General features: G+C 54.1%; 1 protein-coding gene across 6 annotated transcripts in view; it reads left to right on the top strand.

The window, feature by feature from the left end:
* The window catches only part of NRG2 (neuregulin 2), a 228,914-nt gene that overhangs the window by 121,967 nt on the left and 84,309 nt on the right, over nucleotides 1-22,638 (top strand). Inside the window, exon 1 of one of the 6 annotated variants that reach the window (XM_068165700.1) lies at nucleotides 3,362-3,602. The exons of the other annotated variants lie outside the window; for them this stretch is intronic. Coding sequence (XP_068021801.1) covers nucleotides 3,515-3,602 — 88 coding nt within the window. The 5' untranslated portion in view covers nucleotides 3,362-3,514. Of the gene's footprint in view, nucleotides 1-3,361; nucleotides 3,603-22,638 lie in introns of those variants that run through there. 6 annotated transcript variants of the gene reach the window in all.

The raw sequence follows: 22,638 nt of genomic DNA, 5'->3' as shown, positions 1-22,638 counted from the left end.
GAATAGGAACTGGGAATTCTTTGGGCAAAGGCCAAGAAAGCTGCAATTTGAGAGTGAGGAAAAGAGACGCAGCTTAGCAAACAGCCCTCCTAGCAAGGAAAGCAACAACTGGAAGCAAGAATCAGATGAACCAATTTAGAAAAGAGAAAAATAGGTAGGAAGAGAAGTGCAGCTGTGGCTGTGGGGTGAGGACCTCTGGAGGGAAATCATCTATCAAGTGCAGCTCAGGTCCAGGACTGAGGGACCCCAGAAATGTGTTAGCAAAGTGCAATATGGTCCTGAGCCAACCCATGTAAGAACCATATGGAGCTCATCACCCACAATGCCCACTTAGGAGATCCTCACTGGTCACTGCTGGGAGAGGAGAGTCTGATGGGCTACTGCTGCTGTCCTGTCACCAAGAAACCATGGAGGAGGTTAAACCAAGCTCCACAGCAGGAGGCTGGGCAGCTTTTACCTGACAGTTCAAAGCAAGTCTGCTTAGGCATTTAGCTCTCAGCTTTTGGTAAGGCTGTATCCAAGGTGCTTGGTGTGGTGGTGTCCTCTGCTCAAGCTGGACAAGAAGCGGTTTGAGTTCACTAGGGAGCCTCACGTACAAGCGAAGAGCAGACCCAGACTCGTTGCTGGCAGACAGCTGCTGCTCTGAGAGTGATTCTGGTGAGACCATTGTCACCAGCAGCCTAGGTGTCCTGGTTAGAGTCAGAACAGAGTCAGTTCTGTTAGGTGATTTGACTTCTCAGCTGGGTCTCTGCTCAGTGGTGATGGCACATGCAGGGCCTGTTGGCACAGGCAATGGCTGCTCATGGCAGTGGGAACACTCGAGGCTTCTAGGTGGTCCAAGGTTTGCTGTGCAGACCAAGGGCACTGCCACATCTTGTGTACCATGTTGGGAGCACAAAGTGAAAGGCTGCACCTGAAAGGAGAAGTGGACAATCCAGGTGACCCTAAACTGACCAGCAAGGGATTCCATCCCATGGACCACCAAGATGATCAGAGAGCTGGAGAACCTCTCCTGTGGGGACAGGCTGAGAGACCTGGGGCTGTTCAGTCTGGAGGAGAGAAGCCTCCAGGATGACCTCAAAGCAGACTTCCAGTACCTGAAGGGAAACCAGGACAGCTGGGGAGGGACTTTGGACAAAGGCTGGCAGTGCTAGGACAAGGAACAATGGCTTTGAGCTGGGAGAGGGGAGATGGAGACTGGAGAGGAGGAAGAAATTCTTGATAGTGAGGGTGGGGAGACACCGGCACAGGTTGCCCAGGGAGGCTGTGGCTGCTTCCTCCCTGGAGGTGTTGAAGGCCAGGCTGGATGAGGCCTTGAGTAGCCTGGACTGGTGGGAGGTGTCCCTGCCCATAGCAGGGAGTTGGCACTGGATGATCTTGAAGATTCCTTCCAGCCCAACCCCTTCTATGGTTTTATGAATCTGTGACATAGAGCTGAGGGATTGCAAGTGTCAAGCCCCTTCTTCCATGGCTGGTGTCTGGGGAGGGACAGTCTCCATTCTGCCTTTGATTCCTGAATCCAGTCCAGAATCCAGCTCCTCAATCTGGTTCCCATCTGCTGCTGAGTCCAGCCTGGGACTTCTGCCACAGCATCAATGGTGCTGGTGATGTAATCACCATCAGGGGACTGTGTTTGATCCTGGGGTTGTATCTATTTGTATATATTTCATTTTGTTGTTGTTATTTCCATTGAAGTAGTTGTAGTTTTCCAGCCCATCAGTGTCTCTCCCTATTCCCTTTCTCTTCCCTTTGGGAAGGGGGAGGGGCTCATGGAGAGCATCTGTCACTCATTGAGAGGCTGGCCCAGCCCCGACCCTTGACTCTGGTTGTGAACATGCTCATAAAATTAGCAAGGTGACACAGAGGCTGAGGGAGTTTCAACTGGGAAGGAAGAGGCTGGAAGGGAGAATCTGGGAGGCTTGGCACATTGGCTCTGCTCAACAAAATAAAGACTCACCACGGAGAGAGGAGCTGTGAAGGAGCAAGAGATTCCTCCTTGTCAGAGAGCAGAGCACTGTGCCTGGCAGAGCAGGGACTCAGTGGGAGCTGCAGTAGAAACACAGTGGAACAGATTTGCCTGCTGAAGCCCAGTGCCCAAATGTGACTTTGGAGGGTTAAAAGGCTGGGGATGGGTGGCAGTGGAGATTTTGCCTCTGTATTTGCTGCTCTACACAAGAGACAATGGAATAGTGCCTGGGTTTTGTGTTCTTAGCTTAAGTAGGATATTGCAAAATGGGATAGCCACAGATATGATCCCTGAGCTGGAGAAAATGCCATAGAGCAGGCAGTGGAAAAAAGCCTGATCTCTTTAGCTTATCAAACAGAAAAGACTGAGGGATAACTTGATTACAGTGGGCAAGCCCTTCCATGGGAGAAAACACCACTTGCTGAAGGGCTTTTTCATCTAGAGGAGAAAACAAGAGTAAGAAACAATGGCTGGACAGGGAAGACAGATATTCCACTTCAGAGCAGGCAGGCATCTGGAACAATGAGGATGATTAACCACTGGGAGAAGATCCCGAGGGGGCTGAGAGTTCTGTTGGTGCTGGGTGTCGATGCAGCAGCAGCAGGCAGGAGTGCTGCTCTGGACGACATAGAACTGGGCTCAATTCATGGATACTGGATCAAATGTGCCAGGCGGTGCCTCAAGGCATTATGGCCCTGTGGGGCCTTGGAAGCCCTTAGCTGCATCTGGGAATGATTTGGCTCTGCTCTGGGGCTTTTCAGCTGGGGATCCCGATGGACTTTTGAGGCAGTGTCACCATGGCCTGCCCTACAGACAGGGACTGGGCTGAGTCACTCTCACAAGTCGGACCTGGGTGACCTTGTTAAGCCCCAGGCAGATGAGACATGGATGTAATCAACCACCTAGAGCTCCCAGAGGTGGAGGACAGATGCAAAAAGTGCAGGTAAGTGCTCTCCAGCTATTCCTGGCTTTTGGAAAGACCTTGCAGGACAGCAAAGAGCTAGGAACAGGGACAGGTGAAGTCACTCTGATTAGAAGTGGGAACAACAACGTGAAGAGAAAGGCCAACTTCACCCTCTGCAGGGTCAAAGCACAATGAGAGCAGGCTGCTACCCTTTTCTTCAGACTCCACTCCCTCCCATGTGTCACTGAGGTCTGAACCTCAGCAGTTCCCCAGAACACTTACTTCTGTGATGCTCCAGAAGCTGTTCAAGAACTTTCTTGCAGTCAGAGACAGAATAATCAAGTGGAAAACCACCTCCAGACTCAGTGCGCCCAAGGCGCTCTGGAGAGAGCTTCTCCAAGCCTGCAGCACTGCTCCCCCTGCCCTCCCGCTGTAACCCAGGGGCATCTTCGCAGGCAACTGGGAGCAGTGAGCAAACGGTTAACGTTTTGCTTCTCCACCCAGTGGTGGGTGTTGTCTGTGTCAGAAACAATATAAGAACAGTCGGAAGTTGCAGCTGGCAAGTAACATTTGGAGTAGCAGTCGTGGGGCATATAGATCTGGTGTGGACTGTCCCTGCCTGAGACTGTAAACACTTGTGCAGAATGTCTGAGAGCAAGAAAAAAGGGAAAGGAAAGAGCAAAAAGAACAAAGAAGGGAAAAAGGGGGAAAGAGAACCTGACCCAGGAAAAGGTACTTCCCATTTCTAACAAATTTTCCTTAAAGGAAGAAGAGAGAAGCCGGCAGGAGAGCACTTGTGGGTTGCATGAGGGTACGAATGGTAGGGAGCGTTCCAGGCAAGTGTGCAAATCTCTGCATCTCATTCATGCTTCCTGCTGTTACAGGGCTGTTTTCTTCTTGCTCTTCTCCTCTTTCTTTGCTTTTCTTTTTTCTTTCTTTCTTTCTTTTATTTTTATTTATTTATTTTCAATACCCAAGCCCCAGAATTCAGGGCAATGCCCCCTCTCCATACCTGGCAGCCCTGCATGCCTGGCAGGGTGAGCCGGTATTTGAGGGGGTTTGTTCTCATGCTCTGGGGGGTTCTGGTGGCTCCTGCTTTGCCTGGTTGCTTGCTTGCTTTGGTTGATTGTTTTCTTCTGTAGGTAAATATCCGAAGCCAGGGTCTTGGTGGGTGACAGGATCTGCTCCCGGGGGCAGAGCAGCTCTCAGAGAACACGTCTCAGTTGCAGCCACCTCAGTTGAGGTGGCTGCACTGAACTGTAGTGGAAGACACGTGGGCTGCAAACCTTCACTCTTCGGTGCTGTGCTGATTAGAGAGCTCAGGCTGCTCCTCGGAGGACACCTGACTGTTCCTTGCTGAATGAGCAAGGCAGTAGTTGAGATGTTGCCAGCTTTAAATGTTTAGATTGCCTTGAGCCGATAAAGTTTGATTGCTGAGTGAATGGGGAGTCGGAGCTGGTGCAGTGTGAGAGCTGCCTTGCTCTGGTGATAATGCAGCACAGGGGTAGTTCTTTCTCTGCCACGGTCTCAGGGAGGGATTATCCCTGGCTGCTGCTTATCTGTTTATCTGGCACTGTTTTTGGACAGAGCAGCAGCTCTCTCAGACTTGGTGCTTTATCAGCGTTAAGAGGTGCTGCGAGGTGGGCCAGGTCCTGGAGGTGGCTGTTGGTGTGGCTGTTCCTTTGCCTGGGTGCAATTCTGCTCTTGCTCCTGCTGCCACAATGCTGAGTGCTCTAGACCCAAACAGGTTTGTTTTGCCTTCACACTGGCAGGATTTTTCATCCCTTTGTTCTGAGCACAGAGACCCAGGGCATGGGCTCCTCCACCAGCTCTGCCCCAGAGCTCCTGGAGTGGCAGTGGGTGCTGATGCCATGGCAGGCTCCTGCTTATGACATCAAAACATAGCTGCTGCTGTGGCATCTGGGAGGAGACTTTTGGGATAGGTTCAGGATGAGCAGCTTGAAACAACCAAGCAGAGGCAGCAGCTGCTTGAAGAAGACCAGATCTGCCCAAGGGGCTCTGGAGTGTGCAGGGACTGGAGGCTGTCTCACACTGATGGGACAGGGCAGCGCCTGTGCTGTGAGCATCTTCTCTGATGGGTGCAGGATGGAAGGCTTGGTGGGGCTGAGAGGCACTGGCTCGGGCACTGTGTGGCAGTGAAGCACAGTGGGATGGGGGGTAAACGTGGGGAGGTGGACTGGGCATGAGCTGAGAGGTCAGAGCAGAGCCAAGGGGTCAGAGCAGAGCTGAGGGCTCAGCACACACTCTCGTTTTCTAGTGCCACATCAAAGCTGTGCAGCAGCTGGCTGCTCTAGAGGGAAGATGGAAAGGCTCTTTAGCTGGAGTTTCTCATTCTGACAACCCAGTCCTCTGCTGAGGGCACTCTGGTGTGGTTTTATCACATCTGAGTACCACAGCTGGACACTGGTCAGAATGAGAACTGCTGTTCTCTCTACTCATGGATCCAGAGCAGAACTGGGGATGAATGCATTGATCCTGTCTGTCCCTCAGGCAAAGAAAGGCAAGGTTCAGGGCTTGGCTGGCACAGCGTGGACACAATCCTGTCACTGCATTCCTTGCTGACTCACTCACTTGGGTCCAGGACACTTGTTTGCCCTGGACTGCTGCAGAGGTTGCCCAGTATTTGCTCTGTGGGTCCATCAGAGAAAGGCACTTGCTTGTCTGTGGTATTTCTGGACAAAATCCCACTTTGGGTTGGGTTGGTCGGGATCAGTGGAGCCTGTTAACAGCTCTTCCCGTCATGAGCCATCTTTGCCATGTGCTCTAAGGGGCACCACAGAAATGCATCTCCAGAAGGATTTGTGGAAGAGTTCATTCCCCAGTGACTTCTGAGCAGGTGCCCCAGGTCTGGTGCTCAGACCCTCACTCCTGGGGATTCTGTTTCTTCAGCTTGTGGCTGGACCTCAGGCTGCCTCTCCAGTGGGCTTGGGCTGATGTAAACACCCAGCCCTGGCACAGGTCAGACAGCTGGCAGGGCACTGCCTGAGGAGTTTGTGTTCTCTGGGTCTTCCCAGGTTGTAGCATTTCCATGCAGACAGAGTGTGCTGATCACTCTGAAACAAGGAGGCAGAAGGGGAGCCTGCAGAAGGGGAGCCTACAAAAGCCTTACATAGACTCTAAGGAGATCCAGACAGGAGCATTGGTTTGATTGCTGGTGCGGGGGAGACTCAGCAAATGCTGACAGCATGGAAAAGCTTCCTTCTCCAGGCTGCACCCCTGAGCAGGCTCTTGCTGCTGAGGGCCAAGCTTTGTTACCTGTAACACTCTGGTAGCCTGGGTCGAGCCTTGTGCTCGGTGTCTGCATGAGGCACCCCCTCAGGCATGGTCTGCTCTGCACAGAGCCCCAGCACAGCTCCAGCACAGCACAGCTCCACCTTCCACAGCTGCCAGGAGGTCTGGGGAGCTGCCCCGGGTAGCAAAAGCAGTGAGTGGGAGCAGCCGAAAAGCCTCTCAGAAGAAGAGAGGAGCTGAAGCAACGGTTTTAGGGAAGAGCATCCCTGTGCCATGGCAGAGCTCTGTTAGTCCTGAGGTCACTCCCTCAGGGCAGCAGATCCTTCCACTGCGGCTTTGAGCACAATTGCTTTGGCTTCTGTGAATGTGTCGAGGAGGATTGCTGATCTCATGTGTAGTGCTGGCTCTCTTCTGAGGACAAGGGCTACCTTTAAGCCAGGCTGACACTGTTGTGCCTCCCCTGCCACCGCCATCCCGGAGCGAGCAGCTCCGCTGCAGCCCTGGCAGTTGGAACCGCCCGGGAAGGCCTCCAGAGGGAGGTGGTGTCCACCTCTAGAGAACCACCACCGGAATCCCTTTTGTAGGTGTTTGTAACGTGCCTTCAAACACAGGCAGACCCTGTCCCACCCTGCACACGAGGAAGGCACACCCCGCAGGAACTGCCCAAGCCGTGGATCGTAGCTACAGGCAGAAAATAAAGGGATAATGCTCCTGCAAGGCTGGCAAAGGTCAGCTCTGGAGGAAAACATCCTCCCTGCGAGAGGAGATGGTACTTGGTCAGACTCTGGGGGCAACCAAACACTTAGACCCCTGTCCACGGATGTGGAAGAAGCTGCCCTCTCGTACTCTGAGAGATGTGGGAAAGGCTTTGGAGAAGTGGGTCCCAGTGTATAGACGACGGTATTGGAGTCAATGCAGCTGACCAATATGATTGAGTATTGTTCCTTTATTGTTCCAGTATTGTAGGCCTGTGGTGCGAGTATAGCACAGTAAAGTAAAGCATAGAAGAAGAAGAGAAAGGAAAGGCAGAAGTGCGTAGCAAGGGAACTTCTACAACCTATATAAACTCGGAGTGCCTCGTTGGCATAGCTTCATTGGTTCCCTCTGAGTGACCACACATCGCACTGTCATAGATTATTGGTCCAACTACTAATGACACAACGAGGTTGTTGATGCTGGTGCATGTCCTGTTGTTCCAAGATAACTTTCTGTGTTTATAGCTACCAGTGTCCTGCTTTAGTTACATGCTGCAGGCCCAGCACTGTTTTGGTACACTGCTAGCTGGCTCTGCACTTATGCTGAGCATGGCCTCCCACCATGCCAGGCTCTAGGCCTGCACTGCCAGATTGCTCACACTGCTTGTCGCTGGCATTGCCACACCAGTGAGCAGCACAGGGTGAGCATGACAGAGCTGTGGCAGGGTACCAGCCTCACAGGGACACCGGCAGGAGGAGAAGCAAAAGGGCTGGAGGAAGCCTCGATAGCAGGGTAGGCAAGGGGCAAGTTGAAAAGGGGAAGAAGGGCTGTGAGGATGGGCAGAGTCTGTGTTTCATCTGCCTGATGAGGTCACTTCAGGAGAAAGGAGCAGAGAAATGCCAGGCATTTGCCTGGTGCCATTCTCCAGCAATTCCAGGCATTCTCTCTGAGTTTTGCTTGGTGGGGAGGAAAACACTGCATATGCCTCTTGTCTGCACTGCTCATCAGTGCTGGCAAGCCTGGCAGCACAGGGGCTGTGCCTCTCCCACAAACTGCCCATGCTACTGCTGGAAAACTACTCAGGGAGCAGGTGAAGAGTGTCTGCGAAGAGGAGCTCACATTGCAGTAGGAACCAGTTTGACCTCCGTTCTCACATGAGTCAGGCTTTGGTAGAAAGCCTGAGCACAGTATTGCAATTGCAGCTCCAGTGGTCCTGAGGAGGAAGGTGCCCCTGGGTGCGAGGCAACAGCAGGGGTAGGTCTGCTCCCCTGGGGGGCTTTGGAGTGCTGCTACCTGAGCACAGAGCACTCTGAGGGGTATGAAGGTCTCTTGCAGATGCTAAGTGCAGGCCTCGTGGTGGAAGCTCATGCAGACTGTTGTCAGAGATACTCAAAAGTGGTGCAACCAAAACAGCTACTTGAGTGCTGGGTGAGCTACCTCTGTGTGATCCATGTCCATGTTGCTCTTGATTGGTTCTTGGTCTTCTGTTTGCAGGAAAGGCTCCAGGTCTGAGGAGCTTGTAGGAGCGTCAGCCAGAAGGGTTGTTTACAAGAAGGATATCCTACAGTAGCAGTTCTGGTTTCTATAAACACTCAGACACAGAAGGTACCAGATGTCAGCTGTGCTCCAGGGTCTCTCACATGCATGTTGTCACTAGCTGGGAACTGGTGGCCTGCTGGTGGCATTGCCATGTGGCTGGCAGAACATAGAGGGACAGCTACCACGCACTGGCCAACGTGCAGTGACTTGCTCAGCTTTGGGAATGGAGGGGGTCTGACTCACGAGCTCAAATGATTCATCCTGGGGTAGGGGAAGAGGTTATGTGTCCCAGCTGCTCTCTGGTGTCTGTGATGGACCTCCCTGGCTCTACAGAAGGAGAAACTGATAAACGAGCACACAGCTCCTCCACTGTCCATGGCTCAGTTTCAGGTGTTGATACAAACAGAAGAGTTGTGGGACCGTCACCCTTCAGGGTTGAGGAATAACTCAACCCTCTAGGGAGGGCTAGGAACTCCTGTTGGAAGGGCAGGATAGAGCAGGATGGTGCAGAGACCTCCTTGCTCTCTACAGCTCCCTGAAAGGAGGTTGCAGTGAGGAGAGGGCAGCCTCTGTTCCTTAGTGGCAAGGGACAGGAGCAGAGGAAATGGTTCCAAGATGCCCCAGAGGAGGCTGAGGCTGGAGCCCAGGAAATCTTTCTGCCCTGGAAGGGATCTCAAACATTGGAAGAGGCTGCCCAGGAGTCGGCATCCCTGGGGGTGTTCCAGCAAGCTGTGGGCCTGGTGTTTAGGGACATGGATTGGTATTGAGCATGCAGTGCTGGGTGGAGGGTTGGAGTGGCTGAGCTCAGAGGGCTCTGCCAACCAGATCTATTCTGTAATTAGTAAGTAATTCCACTATGGGTCCAAAAGCTGGTGAGTGAGAGCCTGAGGCAGCCCATTTTCAATCCCTTTTTGGGGATGGGTGTAAGTAACCTGGGAAAGGCAGACTGTGGTGGGAACATCTGGAGAGGGGCTGAGCACAGCCTGGTTGATGGCCTTTGAGGTCATGCCCTGGGCTTGTTCTACCCCTGTTCATGTGAGGAACTCCAACTGCAGGACAGCTGAGGGAAGCTGTGTTGCCATGAGCAGCATGGCTCTGTCGTCCTGCCTGCCTCTGGACTGCCAACCTCCTGCTCTGAGGGCTACCCCGACCTCCAGTCTTGGCTTAGCACTGAGTTCTAATGGGGCTGCAGCAGGCTTGAACTCACAACCAGCTGGAGGTGGCCTGAGACTAGGGCAGAGGGAGTGTGTGCAGCTCCTGTGGCACAGCTCCAGAGGCAGTGAGAGCAGAGGGAGCAAGCTGCTCATTCCTCTGAGCGCTCCTCTTTCGCCCTGGCCACTTTTAGGTGCACAAGGAGAGTTCAGCATGGAGCTCTTCTGCCCCTGTGCCTGTTTTGGTGCCTGAGAGCTCTGGTGTAGCAGGGCCATGCTCTTCCACTAAGCAGTGTGTGGAGCTGTGGGTCACACATGGCTCTTGCTTGTTTTCTCCTGGGAGCAAAAATCCAGAAGGCCCCCAGGTGTGTCTTGAAGAGAGCTTGAAGAACAGGAGCTCAGGGGCAGCTGAGCTCAGGCCTAGAACTGTAAAGCCAGGCCCTCCCTTCAGCTGAGAAGCTGCAGGAGTGTGAAGTCCCAGCTAAAGCCAGCCGTCCACTCTGTGCTGGGAGCCATGTTCAGGGCCATCAGACAACCTGAAGCTTCCATCTGGGACAGCTGCATCTCCTGCCAGTGAGGATGAGGCTGGAGCAGAGAGGAAGGCTGGGTTGGAGGCACCCAGCAGTCCTGGTTCACCCAGGAGCTAAGCTGCTTGCTCTGTGTTTCGTGAGCATGTGCTGTCCTGGGGGCTGGTCACCCTCCATTGCTCTGCCAGCAGCAGGGAGGTGGAAGGATGTGCTGGCAGCAGAGGTGCAAAGGCCTCTTCCCCTCAGGCTGGAGCTTGGACATGCATCACTTGCTCTTGCGCTGACCTCCTGTCTCAGGCAGCACAACAAAGCTCTCGTGACTGGGAAATGTGACTCTGCCCAAAGGGAAGCTCTCGCTTGGACCCACCAGGGCCTGAGCAAAGCCCAACTGCAGGTCCCCTCAACATCCCATGGGAGCCTCCAGAGCAGTGCAGGATGTGCATGGGGTCCTGGACAGGACATGGTCCTGGCTCCTCTGCTGTGTCTTGAACTGAGGTGACCTGGGGCTGTCTCCTCTCTGATGAGGGCAGGGTTACGTTGCTGCATTTTTGAGATGTTCCAAATTGTACCAACAAAGAACAAGTAATGGAGGTAAAAATTAAACATGTAGGTAATTAATAACTCCAGTAATTAGGCTTGGCAGCCTTGGTCATCAGCCCTTATAAAGGGTTTTAGTTCAGACATGTCTGGAAGGAATGAGCTCCTCAACAGGAGAGCTGCTTTGGCATAGCAGAGCAGAGCAAGGAGCCACACAAGGCTGTCTTCAAGCAGTACTGGTGATGGTCACACTTCAGAGGGTCTGGGTGGTCCTGGGGCTCATCTACAGCTTCTTTCATTCCTGCTGTCCCTCAATATGTCTGACCTCCCCTGGAGGGCAGAGGCTGGCTTTTGGTGCTGTGTTTTCATGCCTGGTTAGGAAGGGGAGAGGAAGGAAACTGTGTTTGCTCTCTGAGCCTGAAATTCAGGGACTGGCAGGCCAGAGAGACAGCTGCAAGCGTGGGAGATGGGCAGGCAGAATGCTCCATAGGGATACAGGGAAGCCTTCATTCACCTTCAGAGTGCACTGAAGCCAGGTGCTCCAGTGTTTTGCTTTTGAAGGAACACCCCAAAATCTGAAGCAGATTTCCTATCTCACTGACTGATGCTTGAATGCCTTTCAGAGAAACCTTGATTTGGTGTCAGAACTTGCACATTTGCCTCATTTGAGGGGAAAAATCAGCTTAAAACCCCGTCAGCCAGGTTCTCAGCAGATGTTTCTCTGACCTACCTCCCCTGGCTTCGTTGGTGTGCATGATGTGAGCATCCCCCCCTTGCTTTCACTGACTGTTTTGGAGTCTGTGCCCTCAACCCAGCCCCCAGGCTGTGCTCCCAGGAGTTTCTCACCTCCCTTGGAAGTTCAGGGCACTTTGTAACAGCCCTCTGGGTCCTGATGCACTGCAGCCCTGGCAGGGTGTGGGTATGCAGTTTGGGCTTGCACACTGCTCTGTCCCAGCCTCTATTCATCATGTTGCTCCTTGTATGCCTCTTGTGCTAGCTCTCATGTGACTCTTGTTCGACGTCTCTTCCACCACTCGGACCACTGACCAATCTCCCACGTTCAGCAGCTAAGTCTCTGCTTCAGAATGCACCACAAGAGCTCTTTGTGTTCGAGCTGTCGCCCACCTCTTGGCTTGACCCAGAGAAAAGCCTCCTGGCCACCCAGCAGAGGAGGGGTGTGTGGCAGGGATAGGTTTGTGATGTCTGCTGGGAGCTGTCTGTGGATGCTCTTGGCAGAAAGCTGGCCAGAGGGCTGGGACTAAGTGCTGCCTGCTCCCTTCATCCTGCCCACGGCCCCCTTGCCTGCCCTGCACGGGTGTGGAGCTGCCTGTCTCTTGTGCCATTTCCGAGCCCTGGTGGGCAGGCAGAGCTGGCAGCAGAGGAGTGCTGAGTCTGGGCCAGGCAGAGGGAAGGAGATCTTTCATCTGCTAGCAGAGTTGTTCTGCAGGCCAAGCTTCAGCTGTGCCCATGCTAACTTGCTGCTCTCTGCAGGAGAGACGCCTCAGCTGCACTACAAAGAAGAAAAAAATATCGGCTGCCTGACTCCCACTGTAGGGTTTGCAAGCAAAGGGCTAGCAGATACTTGGGGGACACTCCAATGGCTACTGCTGCCGGCACCTTGCTCCCTTTTGGGTAGCCAGTAAGGCAGGGCTGTCTCAGCCAGCAGCTTTCCAGAGTCAGCCTGTGCTGCTGCTGTGCCTGCTCCATGATGCAATCACTGATGGATGCAGCAGCTCCTGCTGCAGCATCACTTCTGCATCACACAGCATCCCAGGGCTCGGCTATGTGACATCTGCCAGGAGTCACAAGTGGTGTCCCCAGGCTCAGCACCGGGGCCAGTTCTGGTTCACATCTTTCTTAATGACCTGGACAAGGGGATCCAGGCACTCTGAGTGAGGCTGCAGATGGCACTAAGGGAGTGGCAGTGTTGATGTGCTGGAAGGCAGAAAGGCTCTGCAGAGGGATCTGGCCAAGCTGAGGTCAGTGGGATGAGGTTTAACAAGGCCAAGGGCTACATTCTGCTCTTGGGCCACAACAAGCCCATGAAGGCTCCAGGCTTGGGGCAGAGTGTCTGTAAACTGCCCAGCAGAAGAGAACCTGGGGGTGCTGGGTGACAGCAGCTGAACATGGGCCAGGGGGTGCCCAGGCAAGAAGGGCAGCAGCAGCCTGACCTGGAGCAGCAATGGTGTGGGCAGCAGGAGCAGGGCAGGGATGGTAACCCTGGACTGGGCACTGGGGAGGCCACAGCTTGAGTGCTGGGTTCAGTTCTGGGCCTCTCACTCCAAGAAGGACATTGAGGAGCTGGAGCAGGGCCAGAGAAGGGCAACATAGCTGGAGAAGGGTCTGGGGAACAGGGCTGGGGGGGAGCAGTTGAGGGAGCTGGGGGTGTTCAGGCTGGAGAAGAAGAGGCTGAGGGAGACCTCATTGCTCTCTGCAGCTCCCTGAGAGGAGGCTGCAGTGAGCTGGGGGTTGGGCTCTGTTCCCCACTCTCAGGTGATAGAAGGAGAGGAAATGTCCTGAAATTGTGCCAGGGGAGGCTCAGGTTGGAGATAAGGCAAAATTCCTTTGCTGCCAGAGTGGTCAGGGACTGGCACAGGCTGCCAGGGAGGTGGTGGAGTCCCCATGCCTGGAGGTGTTCAGGAACCCTGTGGCCATGGCACCTGGGGCCATGGTTTGGTGTCCATGGTGGGGTTGGGTTGCTGGTTGGAACTGATGATCTCAGAGGCCTTTTCCAACCCAAACCATTCTGTCATTCTCTGAGCAGAGCACGGTAGTCTCCCTCTCTGGAGATATTCCAAACCCACCTGAATGAGTTCCTGTGTGAGCTGCTGTGGGTGACCCTGTTTTGGCAGGGGGGTTGGACTGGATGATCTCTGGAGGTTCCTTCCAGCTGCTAACTGTGTGATGCTGTGATCTAGAGCTTGCGATATGAATCTTAGCTGCCAGAGGATGCCTGAGGTGTTGAAGTGATCCAGAGTCTTGCTGACAGGTCCTGGATCCATAGGTAGAGGTGCTGGAGCTGGGCAGGCTCTTTCCAAAGGCTGGGAGCCTGCCTGCTTGCCACTGCCCAAGCAGCAGTTTGCTTCCCTTGCAGAGCCTGTGCATGCTTCATCTCCTCAGTTAGGCTTTTGCCTGAAGGGCAAGGACAAGGAATGTGATGAAGTTCTCCTTGGCATGGAAGTTTATTTTGCTTCCCATTTGTCAATAACTGGGATTAGGTTTCTGTATTTGTGCTGAGAGCCTGCCTGAGAGGCACGCTCAGGGAATGCTCCAACAGCCTCTCTTGTGAGCTGCTGGGGAGCAGACACAGCTAGAACCTGCACCCCAGCAGAGGTCCTGACATTGCACAGATGCCAGTTACATGATCAGGAAAAGGAAATTCAGCCAAGAGCAGAGCTGCTCCTCCATCTGACACGAGGTGGGGACCCAGCAGCCAGAGCAGTGTGGGTGCACTAGCAGCCATGCTAAAGGAGCATTCCTCTCTCACTCCTGGGCCACCTCTCCCAATCCTTCCAGCTATAAACAGTCTTTGTCCAGAATCTGAACCTTTTCCCCTGCAGAGGTCATCTCTGGGAGGTGGCATGCAGCATGAGTTGCCTATTTCTGGGTGTCCTTCCCATTGCCCACCCTGATGAGCTCTGGGCACTTGCCCTTCTGCCCAGCAGGTCTGAGTCTGTTTAAGAAGAAGGAAATCTTCCTGCTCTCTGTTGTGGACACCTTTAGATCAAGGCAGAGGCCTGGTAAACTCCTGGGCATCTTGGTTTGGGACCTCCTGAAGAAATCTGAGTGGTTGGATGTCAGGAGTTGGCAAACAATGCTGGTACAGAATGAAATAACAGTGAAGGAAGGGTTGCAGAAGGTGCCTAAAATAAAGAGTTGAGCAGGAGCTGGAGGACAGCAGCCATCTCATGCTGCAGTAGAGGCTTGTAGGCACCCATGCTGCACTGCAGCAGCCCATGCTTTAGTCCCAGGGCTGACAACCTGACTCAGCTCTCCTGTTTCCCTGTTGTGCACTTTCAGGCTGGGGAATGAAGAAATTTGATGACAACCAAGAAAGAGCTGTCAAGTGAAGAAGGTTGCCATGGGTATGGTCCTTGCCCAGCTGGCAGGATGGCTGCACCGGTTCCAGGAAGGGACAGTGCTGCATGAAGGTGTCCTGAGCAAGCTTCTCTATGGCTTGTTGGCTGCCAGTGCAGCCAAAGCAACAGGAAAGGCACAGCACTGTCCTGGGCTGTGTAACCCAAAGCTGCTGGTTGCAGTGCACACTCCTGGCTCTTCAGTGCTCCTGTGGGCTAGGTGATCAGGACAAGCTCAGGGATTCATAGAACCACAGAATAGGTTGGGTTGGAAGGGACCTTAAAATTCATCCAGTTCCAACCTCCTGCCATGGGCAGGTACACATCCCACCAGCCCAGGCTGCTCAAGGCCTCATCCAGCCTTGAAAACCCAGGGAGGGGGAATCCACAGCCTCCCTGGGCAACCTGTTCCAATGTCTCCCCACCCTCACTGTCAAGAATTTCTTCCTCATCTCCAGTCTCAATCTGCCCTCCTCAGGCTCCTCTGTCCTGCTGCTGCTGGAGTAAGTACTACAGACCCTGCTCAGGGCAAGTGACCTCAGCTTCCACTGACCTCCCAGGCTTTCATTTTTTCCAGTAATGCTTCCAGCTCTTCCACTGCAGGTGGTCAGGTGTGAGTTTGTCCTCCTGACAACTGCTGCTGCTGTAGACAAGCAGCTGCAGTGCTGCTGTTGTTGCTTAGAACTTTCTTAAAATGGATTTCAGGGGCAGGCTGGGAGAGTTGGGGCTGTTCAGTCTGGAGGAGAGAAGGCTCTAGGGAGACCTCAGAGCAGCCTTCCAGTACCTGAAGGGCTCCAGGAGAGCTGGGGAGGGAGTTGCGACAAGGGCTGGGAGTGCCAGGATGAGGGACAATGGCTTTGAGCTGGGAGAGGGCAGATTGAGCCTGGAGAGGAGGAAGAAATTCTTGCAGTGAGGGTGGGGAGACACTGGCACAGGTTGCCCAGGGAGGCTGTGGCTGCCTCCTGCCTGAAGGTGTTGAAGGCCAGGCTGGATGAGGCCTTGAGCAGCCTGGGCTGGTGGGAGGTGTCCCTGCCCATGGCAGGGGGTTGGCACTGGATGATCTTGAAGGTCCCTTACAACCCAACCTAGTCTGTGAATCTGTGAGTTGCTCCTTGCTGTGGTCAAGCTTATCCCTTCCTCCTGCTGCCAACAGAAGACAAAGCAGAGACGTGGACTAGAAATGTTGTCCAAGGGAAGCATGCTGGTAACAGCTCTCCAAAGCACCTCTGTTCACACAGCACACACTTAGTGGGTTGTCTGAGTCAGCAGTGCTTCTGGAGAGCTGTCCTTGTCCAGCCTCTGTGTAGAGAACATGGGCAGGCTATGCAGTCTGCAGAGCAAGCCTCCTGCCAGCAGGGCCATTGCTCCTTCCAGCTGTTGGCACATTTTGTGTTGCTGATGGTTTCAGTCAGTGCTTAGGAGAGCTGGCAGGAGTCACAGCTCTGCTTTTCCTGTGGGGTTAGGTAGGTGTCTGCTTCATTTTGGGGGTTAGGAAGGAAAAAAGGAGCAGCAGTCACCTGAAGCACTGCCAGCAGTTCTGGGTTTGCTGCCTCAGGTGCTGTGCTTGCTTCATTGTCTGGGATTCTCTTCTCCTTTGTCATTGCAGGGCAAAGCCAGGCATCCTGCCCCTTCCTGGGGCCTGCATATTCACAGCACCCAAAATAAAACCAAGCCTGAGGCACATCTCTAGATGGATGGCTTGTTACAGTTAATCCAGCATCATCACTTCTGAGCAGGAGTGGAGGCCAAATTTGTAATTCCCAAGGAAGCTGAGCTGAGTGTGTGGCTCTGTCCTCTCCTCCTTTCCCTTCCTACTCTTTGTGGGCTTTTTGCAGGTGAGAAGAGACTCTGAGTGTCTCTTGTACATGTTTGCTGTCTTCTCATGCCGGTTGAGAGCCTCCCATCTCTCAGCCTCTCGATCCCTCAGCCTCCCATCTCTCAGCCTCCCATCTCTGCTGCCCCTTGCAGGCTTACAGCTGCCTCCTGGTAAGAGGGGGGCCCTGGGCTGTCGATGTCTTGGGTGCTCCCCCAGTGGGGCGTTCTTCACTCTGAAGCCTCAGGGCTTGTCTGCACAGGGAGGCTCTTGCAAAACATGCTTGGCCCAGGGTGTGAATTTAAAGGGAAAGAGCTGTTCTATTCCAGGCTCCTGCTCCAGCCCTCTCCTGCTCAGAACAAGGCTGGTGTTCTTCCTGTGCTGCGTGCTGGATGGGCTCAAAGAGCTTAGCAGGCTGCTCTCATGGCAGCTCTCTTCTGAGCTGCATTTGGGTCCTCGATGCTGGCTCTGGCTAGCACTGTGGAGGAGGTGACGGGGGGGCAGGGATGACACCAGTGCCCTTGGGTTCCTTGTGTACCCAGAAAAGAGGGACCCCTTTGGAGCAGAGCTTTCCTCAGGCACTCTTGGTACCCTCTGGAGGAGCCACCCTGAGCAGAGAGGCTGTGCTAACCTGAGCTGACAGTCCCCTTCCTCAGGTTTGGGCTTGGATTAGCTGCTCGAGTCCAAACCTGTCAGAGCAGCCTGGAACTCAGCTTGATAAATCACCCTGAGTCAGCAGCCCTTCCACGCTGCTCCCGCAGCCCGGGGGAGCTGCCTGGCTGTGCTCTGTGCTGGGGCAGCTCTGCAGGGTTGGTGTTTCCCTGTGGTGTTACCACAGGTATGTTCCCCACAGAGAGCTCTGGGACTGTCCACCCTTGCTGTGATCTCTGGCCCTCACGTGCCAGAGCATCAATCTTTCTGAGGTCTTCTCCTCAGCCTCCTCCTCCTCCAGTGCTGCCTCAGCCCTGCCTTGCAGGTGGCGGGTGCTGGGCAGAGGGCCCTATGGAGAGCTGGCTGTGGTCCACAGCAGGATTGTGCCTGCTGAGCTGGGCTAGGAGGAGCAATGGTGGTCTCCAGCCCAGCTCCTGGTGCTGGATGGAAGTTCCATGCCTTCAGTCACGCTGGTGCCAGGCTGCTAGTGCTTTCTGTTGCTCTGGCAAGGACAGTGTGTGAGTAGGGAAGGAGTAGGGAAGGGACCCTGGAAACCTCTTGCACTCCCCAGGACTAAAACCTGTGCTCTCTGAGAAGAGAAGGGACACTGTGGCAGTACAGTCATGTAAAGGCAGCACTCTGTGTCTCCATGGAAGCCTGAAGTGGAAGCCCAGCCATGCCTAAGTGCCAGCCACCCCCTGGAAGTTGTCACTGCAGGCCAGAGCAGAGCAGGGCTGGCAGTAGGACAGACATTTGTATGAGGCATGGGCAGGCTGTCAGCTGGCTGAGCTGGGGCAGAAATGCACGTGGGGGTTGGAAGCCTCTGGGCATCAGGGCAGGACACCAGCTCTGTCCTTGAGAGAAGGCAGAAGACTTCCCTACTGGGAAGCTATTCAGAAGTAGTAAGTGATACTTGCTGCTGTGCAGGGGAGGTCCCTGCCTGGCCAGGAGCATGCTCGGGGCCTGGAGCATGCTCGGAGCCAGCCTGGCAGCCTCTCTGCAGCTCGGTGGTCTGCCCTGGCTTCTTCCTGTGCCTGTCACGAGTCCCCTGTGTCACCCAAGCCTCCTCCTGTCCCTCGCTGCTGGAGCTGCCCTGCTAACAGAGTTGGGTGCTTGAGGACTCCTCGGGGCTGAAATGATTTATCCCTCAGCCATTTATTGCAAATGAACCCCTGGAAGCCTTTCAAAAGCCATCTTCTCTTGAGCTCAGCTCAGCTGAGTGTTTCAGCAGCATCAGCTAGAGGTAAGGGCAATTCTGAGAGCAGCAGGCTTGTGTTGATGAGCAGTCCTGGCTCACCAGCACCTCCCTTTCAAAGCTCCTTGATTTTCCAAAGGATCACTGAGTGAGCCAGGAATCACAGACCAAGTGCCCCAGCAAAGCCTAATGGTTGCTTGTACACCTGGGGGGTCTGAGGAAGGCCCCAGAGGTCCTTACGAGGGCAGGTAGGATCTCGAGTGCAACGCAGCCTCCTGAGAGACCCCCAGCACCCCAAATTAATTCCAGTTGGTAGGGACAGGAGGGCATCACATGGGCTGAAAACTGTGTGGGGAGGACCATGAACAATGGATTAGCATAAACAGCAGGGTGTCCAATTGTCAGGGGAGCGAAGGAGAGCGCAGGGGTGGGAGCTAGAGTTGTGCCAGCTGCTGCCCTTCATGGTGAGCTGCATGGTTACCCCTTGCTGCCTCTCTGGGGGCTCCCGGGCAGCTCAGGGCAGTCTGTGCCTGGGGATGTGGATCTGCTCGTTCTCAGGTACCTGGCAAGGCCCTTCATGGGTGGTCCTGTCTGAGGTGTCCATACAGCCTTTGTCCCTGTTCACAAGACACTCCCAGTCAGTTCTCTGACATTTTGACCAGACCTCAATTTAGTACCAAATTACAGAGGGAGGGGTGCAAGCTGAAAGGTGGGGTGAAGAAGATCACAGAGCAGCTGAGCTTGGCTGGGATGTGCAGGCTGCACAGTCCCCTGCCTCTGGGTGAGACCCAGGTAACTGCTGCAATGGGTCCCTGCACAGGAGCAGCACTGTGGGAGCGGGTCTGGGATGGATCCTTCCTCTCTGTGTGTGCAGGGGCTCTGTAATGTCAGCTGGCAGCACCTAGGTGAGCAGTAAGGGTGTGCCAGGCTTGCCCATTCATGGAGGAATTGCCATGGTGTTCCAGGCTTGCCCACTGTGCAGACTGTGAGGAGCAGTCACCTCTCACAGTGGTTGCAAGTGGAAGTTCAGCTTCTGCATCCTGCAGCCAGGGGGAGAGTGTGCCCAGAGAGTGACACAGCTTGGCAGCAGCACTGGAGCATTTCTGGGCTGTGTGTGCCAGAGCAGCTCCTGATGCATCATCCCACACTGGCAGAAACCCAGGAGAGCAGCACTGACATTCAGGCTTGGCTGAAAGGATGCTTCAGGTCCTCTCAACATCATGGAGACCAGGCTGCCTGCAGCTCTTCAGGGAGAGGTGGGAGGTTGTCAGCATCTTCAGAAATGGAGGATGAGGCTGGGGCCTGAGAGTAGTGTTCAAGGTTTTCACCATCGTGGGGTTTGCAAGAGAAATAAAACCCCATTCATCTTGCAGCCAAGGTGAATGGGGACAGGAAGGACAAAGATGAGAGGTTTTGGTTACTTGTGATTTGGGGCAGCTGCTGTAGACAAGGAAAAGAGAACAGAAAGCAGGGACAAAACAATGGACTGAAAGGCAAAAACAAGAGGACTCTGCCAGCAAGATAGGCAGAGGGCTGGAGCACCTCTGCCAAGGGGACAGGCTGGGGGAGTTTGGCCTGGAGAAGAGAAAGCTCCGGGGAGACCTTAGAGCTGCATCTCAATATCTGAAGGAGACCTACAGGGAGACTGGGGAGGAACTGGTCAGAAGGGACTGTGGGGATAGGATGAAGAGCAGTGGTTTGAAACTGGAGTAGGGTAGAATTAGGTTGGACATCAGGAGGAAGTTCTGCACAGGGAGGGTGGTGAGACACTGGAACAGGCTGCCCAGGGAGGTGCTTGAGGCTCCATCCTTGCAGACATTCAAGGTCAGCCTGGATGTGTCCCTGGGCAGCCTGCTCTGGCTGGAGGTGTCCCTGCTGCCTGCAGGGGGGCTGTACAAGATGCCCTTGGAGGATTCCTTCCTACCCAGTGCAGTCTGTGAAGCTGTGAATCTTCTGTGCCTGGGTACCAAAGGACACTCCTGGGTGTCAAGATGTGGCTGGGCTCCTTGTCACCAGGGTGCCCTTGCACTGACAGCCTGACAGGGATCTAGGCCTGTTCCCAGAGGGAAGCTGGAGTTCCCTTTTGGAGAGGTTGTGAGGTTGGGATCAGCTATGTCCTTAAGGTCAGCTAGGTCCTGGAGCAGCCTGTGGGATGCAGCAGAGATGTGTACCACCAGGTTCTTTGTGTGTCTGGATCCTGGTGGGTTGGATGGATGTTGCAGGGTTGATCCCACCTCAGGGTAGGGAGCTTCTGAAGCCTGCTTTTTTACTCCTGTGGTTTGTTGTCCTGCTGAACCCTGTCTTTGGGCCATCCCAGGTTGATTCTGTAGATGCTGAGGATGGTAAAAGTTTATCCAGGGCTCCTCAGGGCATCTCCTCAGCACCACTGCATCTTCTCCATGTTGATCACAAAGGAAGTACCAGGCCCAGGGGACTCAGATGAGCTGTTGCCTACAGCAAAGATCACCAGCAGACCACACTCTCTCCATCAGGCTTTGCATATTGGGTCCTAGACCTGTGAAGATCCTTGCAGTGTCTGTATGGTTGCCTTCCTCTGCACAGAGTTGTTTGAGCATGGTGAAGGGGAGATGGTGAAGGGCTGGGCACTGAGCATGCAGAAGTGAAGGGGCAGCTATAGAATAGAATAGAATAGAATAGAATAGAATAGAATAGAATAGAATAGAATAGAATAGAATAGAATAGAATAGAATAGAATAGAATAGAATAGAATAGAATAGAATAGAATAGACCAGGTTGGAAGAGACCTTTGAGATCATGAAGTCCAACCTATCACCCAGCACCACCTAATCAACTAAACCATGGCACCAAGTGCCTCATCCAGGCTCTTCCTAAACACCTCCACCACCATGGTGACTCCACCACCTCCTTGGGCAGCACATTCCAATGGCCAATCTCTCTCTCTATGAAGAACTTCTTCCTAACATCCATTCTGAACCTCCCGTGGTGCAGCTTGAGACTGTGTCCTCTTGTTCTGGTGCTGGTTGCCTGGGAGAAGAGACCAACCCCTACCTGGCTACAACCTCCCTTCAGGTAGTTGTAGACAGCAATAAGGTCTCCCCTGAGCCTCCTCTTCTCCAGGCTAAGCAACCCCAGCTCCCTCAGCCTCTCCTCACAGCGCTGTGCAGCTTTGTTGCCCTCCCCAGCTTTGTTGCCCTTCTCTGGACACCTTCCAGCAACTCAACATCTTTCCTAAACTGAGGGGCCCAGAACTGGACACAGGACTCCAGGTGTGGCCTAAGCAGTGCTGAGTACAGGGAGGGAGAGAATGACCTCCCTGCTCTGCTGGCCACACTGTTCCTGATCCAGGCCAGGATGCCCTTGGCCTTCTTGGCCCCCTGGGCACACTGCAGGCTCACGTTCAGCCTGCTATCAACCAGTACCCCCAGGTCCCTTTCTGCCTTTCTGTAGAGTAGGTCTGCTTAAGCTGGGGAGTCTGGGCAGAGAGCTGCTGCTCCGTTCTTGTCTGGCTCAACCCTTCCTTGCTTATCCCTGTCACCTTTGCACAGACATGAGAGCTAACCATGCTTCTGCTAGAAGATGTGCTCTGCCTTTCCTTAGGTCTTCCCTGGATCTCAAGCTCCTTCCACTCTTTGTCACTGCTGCTCAAAATTGGCCTTTGTGGTGGCATCCAGAGGTCCTGAGTGCAGCATTGTTCCCCTCATGCTATTCACAGCACCAAGTCACAAGAAGAGATGGTCCCTGCCCCAGCTGTATTAAGTGGGATCTCTGGGAGAGGAAATGGGAGCAGAGGGAAGGGATGTGAATTGTCCCACTTTACGCAACCCTTCTGGGCTAGCACCCAGCACTATTAATAGCCTTTTGCTCAACAGCCCTTCTTTTGTTCAGCACTCTGTTTTTCACCTTAAGTTGTTTGTGTTGTGCAGGATCTGTTGGCCAATTTGGCCTGAGCTGCCACCCTGTGATCTACTGCTAGATGTAAAGCAGGGCCCTGAGCCCCTCTCCATCCTGACCCCAACGTGGCCTTTCTGCTGAGGCCAGCACCACAGTGCCTGGTGGCTTTGCTTTGCCCACGTGGCACTGCCACGGCACTGGGCTTGGGTTTTCAGAGCATCACAGAATGGTCTGGGCTGGAAGGGACCTCCAAAGCTCATCCAGTCCAATGCGTCTGCAGTCAGCAGGGACATCCTCCACTTGATCAGGTTGCCCAGAGGCCAGTTCAGCCTCTGGTGAGGCTTGGATGGTTTTAGTCTCTGGTAGTCTGCAGTCAGCTGCTCCTGCCTCACCTCCCTCCCTTGCTCTTCCCTGGGTGGAGGAGCTGGGTCTGTTCACATCAGCACCTCCAGGGTGCT

This window comes from Melanerpes formicivorus, unplaced genomic scaffold (genome assembly GCF_026170545.1).
Source record: "Melanerpes formicivorus ecotype bairdi unplaced genomic scaffold, bMelFor1.0.p_v2 SCAF_91, whole genome shotgun sequence".
Lineage (NCBI taxonomy): Eukaryota > Metazoa > Chordata > Aves > Piciformes > Picidae > Melanerpes > Melanerpes formicivorus.
Note: the sequence above shows the minus strand (reverse complement) of the source record. Positions and strands in the feature narration are given on the sequence as shown.